Raw genomic sequence first — 8,650 nt, 5'->3', positions numbered from 1 at the left:
GAAAGAAATCAAAGAGGACACTAATAGATGGAGAAATATGCCATGTTCATGGATCGGAAGAATCAATATAGTGAAAATGAGTATACTACCCAAAGCAATTTACAAATTCAATGCAATCCCTATCAAGCTACCAGCAACATTTTTCACAGAACTAGAACAAATAATTTCAAGATTTGTATGGAAATACAAAAAACCTCGAATAGCCAAAGCAATCTTGAGAAAGAAGAATGGAACTGGAGGAATCAACTTGCCTGACTTCAGGCTCTACTACAAAGCCACAGTCATCAAGACAGTATGGTACTGGCACAAAGACAGACATATAGATCAATGGAACAAAATAGAAAGCCCAGAGATAAATCCACACACATATGGACACCTTATCTTTGACAAAGGAGGCAAGAATATACAATGGAGTAAAGACAATCTCTTTAACAAGTGGTGCTGGGAAAACTGGTCAACCACTTGTAAAAGAATGAAACTAGATCACTTTCTATCACCGTACACAAAAATAAACTCAAAATGGATTAAAGATCTAAATGTAAGATCAGAAACTATAAAACTCCTAGAGGAGAACATAGGCAAAACACTCTCAGACATAAATCACAGCAGGATCCTCTATGATCCACCTCCCAGAATTCTGGAAATAAAAGCAAAAATAAACAAATGGGATCTAATTAAAATTAAAAGCTTCTGTACAACAAAGGAAAATATAAGCAAGGTGAAAAGACAGCCTTCTGAATGGGAGAAAATAATAGCAAATGAAACAACTGACAAACAACTAATCTCAAAAATATACAAGCAACTTCTGCAGCTCAATTCCAGAAAAATAAACGACCCAATCAAAAAATGGGCCAAAGAACTAAATAGACATTTCTCCAAAGAAGACATACGGATGGCTAACAAACACATGAAACGATGCTCAACATCACTCATTATTAGAGAAATGCAAATCAAAACCACAATGAGGTACCACTTCACACCAGTCAGAATGGCTGCGATCCAAAAATCTGCAAGCAATAAATGCTGGAGAGGGTGTGGAGAAAAGGGAACCCTCCTACACTGTTGGTGGGAATGCAAACTAGTACAGCCACTATGGAGAACAGTGTGGAGATTCCTTAAAAAATTGCAAATAGAACTACCTTATGACCCAGCAATCCCACTTCTGGGCATACACACCGAGGAAACCAGAATTGAAAGAGACCCAATGTTCATCGCAGCACTGTTTATAATAGCCAGGACATGGAAACAACCTAGATGTCCATCAGCAGATGAATGGATAAGAAAGCTGTGGTACATATACACAATGGAGTATTACTCAGCCGTTAAAAAGAATTCATTTGAATCAGTTCTGATGAGATGGGTGAAACTGGAGCCAATTATACAGAGTGAAGTAAGCCAGAAAGAAAAACACCAATACAGTATACTAACACATATATATGGAATTTAGGAAGATGGCAATGACGACCCTGTATGCAAGACAGGAAAAAAGACACAGATGTGTATACCAGACTTTTGGACTCAGAGGGAGAGGGAGAGAGTGGGATGATTTGGGAGAATGGGAATTCTAACATGTATACTGTCATGTAAGAATTGAATCGCCAGTCCATGTCTGACGTAGGGTGCAGCTTGCTTGGGGCTGGTGCATGGGGATGACCCAGAGAGATGTTGTGGGGAGGGAGGTGGGAGGGGGGTTCATGTTTGGGAACGCATGTAAGAATTAAAGATTTTAAAATTTAAAAAAAAATAAAAAATTAAAAAAAAAATAGGTGATGCTAAACTATGATTGGAATTCTACTCAATTTTGCGTTACTCCTGTTCATTTCAATAATAGTGCCTACAACTGGGAACAAATCAAATTTCATTTACAAAACATACATGATAATGCCTCTCTGGAAGTACAATTATTACACAAAGAAATTTGAAACCTTTTCTAATAATCTGCCCTCTTCCACTAATTTGGAAACTTTAGCTGAACAACTAGCTGATCAATTATCCGGGCTAGACCCACGCGGATGGTTTCAAAGCATTACTCACAACATCGGGTCTAAAACTGTAATTTTGGTGATTGTCTTAATTTGGTGATTTGTCATCTAGCGCTACCAAGATTCATGGCAAAACTGTTAAAACTAAACAAACTCTAATGGTCAGAACTCTTTTTACAAGTATTATAAACAAATAAGGGGAAAACGTCAGGGAATGTTTAACAGGTGGATGCCTAGCTGCTGTTTCTCACAAGTCGTGTGTTTCTTTTTAAGCGGAACAGCACGATGCTCCCAGGAACTATGGTCATTGTGTGAGACAGACTTCAATCTCCTTTAGTAAACATGATCTTTACGACAAAACTGCTCAGTCTCGATTCCCTTTCCTGAGATATGGATTGTCTCCTGACCTTGTGACCATCATCATCCCTTGTTCCCTTGGTAATGGGTACTGTACGTTTGGTTTTCTGACCTTTATCATTGTCGAAAGACACTTCTGTACCATAGCCTTTATATACTCACAGAGTGAAGTGAAGTGAAGTCGCTCAGTCGTGTCCGACTCTTTGCAACCCCCTGGACTGTAGCCTATCAGGCTCCTCCGTCCATGGGATTTTCCAGGCAGGAGTGCTGGAGTGGATTGCCATTTCGTTCTCCAGGGGATCTTTCCGACCCAGGAATCAAACCGGGTCTCCCACATTGCAGGCAGACGCTTTACTGTCTGAGCCACCAGCGAAGCCCAATACTCACAGGGAAATCATTAAAGCACCTTTGCTCCATCAGAACTTCGGTCCCCGTGTCTTTCTTTCTCTCTCTCTCTCTCTCTCTCTCTCTCTCTTTCCTCAGCTGATTCCTTGGAGTGCAGAGACCCGTCAGGCTCACTCTCCTGCTGGGGCTTCTAAGACTCTCTTGACAAGGTGCCCTGTGCCTTCACCCCACCTCGAGAGGGTGAAGTCCTGTATCAAGGATTTGATTGGTTTACTTTGTAAACCAGGGAGTATCAGCCTCCTTCTCTCTTTCACTTTCTTATCGTCACCTCCGGACCTCCAGGTCCTGGTCCATTAAAGGCCCCAACACTAATACAACTTTGTTGTTTTAAACACTGAGTTTAGGGACTTGCTTGTTACTGTAGCATAATCGAGACTATCCTGATAGATGCCAAAGTCTAGCAGCTGCCACACATGGCTACTGAGTAAGTAGTAGGCTTAGGGTGGTAACTGTTTGGCCAGACACGTTGTCTCCAGAACCCACACTGTCTTAAAGGCGCTAGTGCAGTGCGCTCAGCCACTGAGTGGTTTCTGACTCTTTGTGACTCCGTGGACTGCAGCCTGTCAGACTCCTCTGTCCGGGGGATGCTCCAGGCAAAAATAATGGAGTGGGTTGCCAGGCCCTTCTCCAGAGGGTCTTACACACCCAGGCATCGAACCCGCGTCTCCCACATTGGCAGGCAGATTCTTCCCTGTCTGAGCCACCAGGGAAGCCCCTGAAAGGTGCTAGGCATGGCACTGAGTCCTTTTTTGATTTTCTTTCATTTGATTCTTAAGACAGCCCTTTGAAGTTATAGCTATTATATCCACATTGACGAACATGAACTCTGGGGCAAAAACAGGTTAACTAGGAGAGGTGATCGTGGATTCTGGAGTCTGACCCTCCCAGCGGTTTGACTGAAGGCAAGTGATACCAAAATCCGAGCCTCAGTGTGTTCCTCTGTAAAATGGGGGCAATACTTTCAGCGTCACTGAGTTGTGATTATGAAATGAGGTACCGCATGGAAACCACTTAGCATGGGGACCAGGCAGGAAGTAAGCCCTTAAGAAAAGGTAGCATCTTCCCTTTCTTTCTTACAAAGAGACGGTTCCCAAGGGTTCAGACCCCTGCTATTTGCATCCTATCTCCCCAAAATACAGCACATCACCAAGACTCAGGATTGTTCTGTTAACTTGTTTAATTTATAGACACATGGGAACCGTAGCAATTTCTAGAACCATAGATGAGAAGAAATGGAGGCCAAACACCACATGGGCCTCAGTTCTTCACTCAGCCTTGCCAGAAGCCTGGGGGCTTCAAAGACAGCTGGTCTTCTTGATGGTGAACAAACGAGCGCCTGAGGGCACCAGGGTCCCAGGCTTGGTGTGGCAGGCGGTCTCCATACCACAGCCCCGGACAGCAAATTTGACACCTGCTGCAAGGGATTTTAGATTAGTCAGGATCGCCAGACTCCTTCCTCCTAGTTCAGGGTCATAGGCCCCAGAAACCTTCTCCCCCAGATCATTGGAGCCACTCTCTCCCTTAGAATCTGGAAGCATGAGGCTCCAGTTCTGGGCCTGTCTGGACCCCTGTCCCTCCTTGCGAATTCCAGGTGCCCCTTACCAGGCTGGACCAGGCCAGACAGGGCGACACAGCGGGTTTCCTCGCCAACGCAGAGCGCCTCCTCACTGGCAGTGCATGTTTCCGTAAAGGCAGCGATGCAGGAAGGACAGCGAAGGCCATTCTCTGTTTGGTTTCTCACGAACGCTGAAGGGGAGGGTGGAGGGTCAGGTAATCGGAGACGCGAGTCCTTTTCCCAACCTCCCAATCCGTCAGGGGACAGCAGTTGGTAACGGACACTGCATTTTCAGAAAACAATGTTTATTTGGCTGTGTTGGATCTTAGTTGAGCCCTGTGGAATCGAGTTCCCTGACCAGGGATCCAACTCCTGCATAGGGAGCATGGAGGCTTAGTCAGTGGACCACCAGGGACGTCCCTGGACACCGCAGTTTACAGGAGAAGAAATCAAGGCTCAGCGCCAGGAAGACACTTGCCCCGTGACAGCGCAGGTCAGCGACAGGTACTCACAGCTGGCTCTGGGGGGAGGGGTGGGCAGGGCAGGACTCCAGCCATCGGGCTCAGCTGGGGCTTACCGGGCAGGGGGTCCTGGTTGCAGCCATCCTTCTGGCAGCAGCGCCTCCTGGAGCCCATGTAGTTCTCAGGGTTCACGGTGATGCCAAAGAGTCCGGAATCACACTCGCTGGATTTCGCACACCCCTTGTAGCTGGTCACCGCCAAGGAGGCCTCTGCAGGATGGCCGTGGGCAGGGGGCTCAGTGGCCCCTGCTCTGGACCCTTGCCCTGGGGTGTCTCCCCCACCTTAGAGTTGCCTCAGCCCACTGCTGTCTAGACAGGTCTCCTCCACCTCCCCAATTTAGACCTCTATTCTGCCTGGGGCATCCTCTGAATGGTTCATTCCATATGCAACCCATCCTCCCGCAGCCCCCAGGCTGTGCTGGACTCTCCAGGGTAGGCCTTTCAGCCCCAGGGCCACCCCACTGCCATCCTGCAGGGCTCCCACCTGCAGTGGTCTTTTCCAGACCACCTGTGACTACCCCTATGCTTGTGTGAATGGTCTCTTCCAGTCTTCAGCCTTCCCCTGACCCCTGGAATTCCACCCACCAAATGCTGGGATGGGGCTGCCATCACCACCCGCTGTAACACCCATTTCCTTCTCCACCTAAGGCAGACGCTTCCAGATTCCCAGGGTCACTCTCCAGACTTCCTGGCTATGATCTCTTGCTGCCCTCCTTGGCTTCTCTCAGGTCTTGCCTGAAGTGGTGTCTTCCAGTCTCCCTGGCCTTCCCCTTCCCCACCACAGCCGGGGTGGGCTCCTCCAGGCCTAGGGTTTCTGCTCTTTACCCGCCCTGCTTGGGTGTGTGGGTGGTCAGTTGTGCCTGATTCTTGGCGACTTCATGGAGTGTGCCCGGGGATCATCTGTCCTTAGACGTCTCTCTCTCTATGACAATATTGGACTTTCCAGGTGGTGCAGTGGTAAAGAACCCCCGTGCCAATGTAGGAGATGCAAGAGACGCGGGTTCCATCCCTGGGTGGGGAAGATCCCCTGGAGCAGGCTATGGCAAGCCTCTCCAGTATTCTTGCCTGGAAAATCCCAGGACAGAGGAGCTGGCAGGTCACACTCCATGGGGTCGCAAAGACTCAGACACAACTGAGCTCTCACCCAACTCAACCACCCTCAGTATCTCCCGCTTTCTCTTGTCAGGAACAGTCTGTTGCAGCCCGCATCTCTGGGAGACCCCTCGCAGCCCCCAGACTCAACCTGATCACATTCCTTTCAACTCACCCAAGTCCGTTTTACACCCACCCCTTCACCTTGTACATATTAGATTTCCCCCTTCTCTGGATTTGACTCTTCCCCCATGTCCTTTGCTTGCTAATTCCTTCTTTGCTAAGAAAGTCTGTATCTGCACTTCCCCATCCTCTCTTTGGAGTCTCATTTTCAGAAATCCTTGGCAACAGTGGTTTCTGTCATTCCACAGGATTCTCTCTCCACCACCCACCTCGAGGTTGCCTTTCCCTCCTTCCTGATAATCATCACTCAAAGGTTCACCCAGCCCGTGGCGGATTCTGCCATCCTGAAGGCACCCCCCGCCTCCCCAGCATGTGATTCCAGCCCGTGCCCTCTTACTTCTGTTGGTCTCAGTCACGACAACGACGCAGGCGTCCTCATCCAGGGCGCAAGTCTGCAGTTTCCCAGTGCAACTGGGACCATCACCGACACACACCTCACAGCTCAGCGGGTACCCTGCAGTTAGACAGCAGGGCTCTAGTGAAAGGTGCCGCAGTCTGTGGGCCGAGACTCCCGAATCCGGATGGGGATGGGGTGGAGGGGTCTGAAGGAAGAAGGACTGGTGTCTCCCTGCATATTCACAGGCGGGACACTGGCCGCTGAACAGGGATCTGTCTGAAGCTCGGCAGGGATTCCATGGGGCTGGGAGCAAAGCTTCTCTCTGGCACAGGCCAACAGCAACTCTGATCAGCGAGGAAGTTTATCTAATCACAAGGCTGGGGACTTTGGATGCTAGACCCCGATACAGCTTGCTGAAGCTTTCCATGGATTTTAAAAAGTTTTTTTATAGTTTTAATTTTCTTTTTCCTATTGTTGGCTCTGCTGGGTTCCTGCTTCCTGTTGGTTTTCTCTAGCTGTAGTGAGTAGACGCTACTCCCTAGCTGCGGTGTGGGGTTTCTCATTTGTGCTGGTTTCTCCGCTTGCAGAGCACAGGCTCTAGAGCATGAGCTCAGTCGTTGTGGTGAAGGGTCTTAGTTGCCCCCGTGCACGTGGAAGCTTCCTGGACCAGGGACTGCACCCCTGTCCCCGGCTTTGGCAGGCAGATTGTGCACTGAACCACGGGAAGTCCTTCACGGACTTCTGTGGACCTTCAGGTGCAGCTGGTTCTCGGAAGTGGGGTCACCTTCCTTGTGAGTACCAGGCTGTCTAAGTCTGGTAGGCAGTTGGCACTCAGGCAGGGGTACCTGAGAGATCTGCATTCCAGGTCAACAAGAAAGATCGAGGACTAAGCGGATAAGGGCCTGGATTCCTTGGTCCAGACAGAGGAGGCAACTGGGGGACCAGACACAAGGCATCTGGGTCCTGAAGAAAGTGGAGCTGCCTGAACTCCTATATCTAAGGGAGGAGGACACCAGGGATCTGAACTGCTTAGAGTCCTGGGAGAAAGGAAATCTCTCGACTTCACCTCATTTTTTTCATACTAATGAAAAATACTAATCATACTCTCATCTGATTTTCTAGAATTCACGTGTCTTATTCTGAGACACTGCCTGGGATATAGGGAGCTGAACCCATCCAAACCTCTCCTGTCTCAGAGATTTAAACCCATAGGTTTTTTAGCACTTCTTCCCTTGGGGACCCAGGCTTTCTCTCCTTTACCCTCTGCCTTCTCCATGAATTGCAATTCCCAGGACACCTCCTCTTTTGCTTCTCTCTCTAGAACCTGGCAGAATGTTCTCTCATACTCCTTGTTTTGAGGGTTCCAGGACTGCAGAGCCCTAGTCACTTACCCAGACCCAGGAGGGTGCAGAGCAGAGCGGAGGCCAGCAGGAAGGTCTCGGGTTTCATGGAAGGCTTCATGATGGATGGATGAGTGACCCTGCAGGCCTGAGTCCCCAGCTGTTCTTATAGGAAGCTGGAAAGGGGCGGGTCTGGACCTACCTTACCCCTAGGCTAAGAAATGATGAGGTAAGCCCTGGGGGTAGGTCTCTGCAGCTCTGAGTTGGGGAGAGGGAACCAGAATCCAAAAGGAGCAGTGGCATCTTGTGCCCAGCCCCCTCCTCCATGCAGCCCCAGGCGTCTGGGCTTCCAACCCTCTCTTCCATCAGGTTCCACCGCCCTGGCCCTCGCCCCCCTATTTTTCTAACGGGAAGCCCACGATCAAAATCAGGTCATTTTGCTTCCTGTAGGGGAGAGCAGCTGCTAGGACTCAGTACACTCCCCCTTCTCTCCTTCCCCAAGGAGGTGCCCAGTGTGGGTGAGGCCCTACCTGTGAGTGCCCAGCAAATCCAGGCTGGTTTTGCCAGCATGTGCTTGGCTCATACTCCCTTTTCTTTGTTTGGTCTGTCTCCATCTCCGACCCCACCCCAGGATGCACATGGGTCTCTGGAGACTGAACAGAGGGCTGCTTGTTCAGGGCATGGGGATGGTAGGGGACAGATGCCCAGAGTTCCCACTGAAAAAGGAAGGCTGGGTGTGTGTCTGGTTCGGGCACATACTTTGTGGTTTATTGAGGTCCTTTACATATTCCTTCTGCCTTGGGCCTGATCTTCAGGGATCAGAGATTTTCTCGTGTGTGTCTGTGTGTGTTGGGCGTGGGGAGAGTAGACAGCCAGTCA

The 8,650-nt window shown here is 49.3% G+C and overlaps 1 protein-coding gene across 2 annotated transcripts; it reads right to left on the bottom strand.

The window, feature by feature from the left end:
- LOC102183358 (phospholipase A2 inhibitor and Ly6/PLAUR domain-containing protein) lies at positions 3,908-8,075 on the bottom strand. 2 transcript variants are annotated; one of them, XM_018063278.1, is made up of 5 exons: positions 7,823-8,072; positions 6,432-6,548; positions 4,877-5,029; positions 4,347-4,490; positions 3,908-4,158 (listed from the first exon to the last, which is right to left on the bottom strand). In XM_018063278.1, exons 1-5 carry the CDS (start codon positions 7,890-7,892, stop codon positions 4,040-4,042), a joined length of 603 nt encoding a protein of 200 aa, XP_017918767.1. In that variant the 5' UTR covers positions 7,893-8,072; the 3' UTR covers positions 3,908-4,039. The 2 variants fall into 2 exon arrangements, with proteins under 2 accessions (XP_017918767.1, XP_017918768.1); XM_018063279.1 differs by having other exon boundaries at positions 3,914-4,155; positions 7,823-8,075.

This window comes from Capra hircus, chromosome 18 (genome assembly GCF_001704415.2).
Source record: "Capra hircus breed San Clemente chromosome 18, ASM170441v1, whole genome shotgun sequence".
Lineage (NCBI taxonomy): Eukaryota > Metazoa > Chordata > Mammalia > Artiodactyla > Bovidae > Capra > Capra hircus.
Note: the sequence above shows the minus strand (reverse complement) of the source record. Positions and strands in the feature narration are given on the sequence as shown.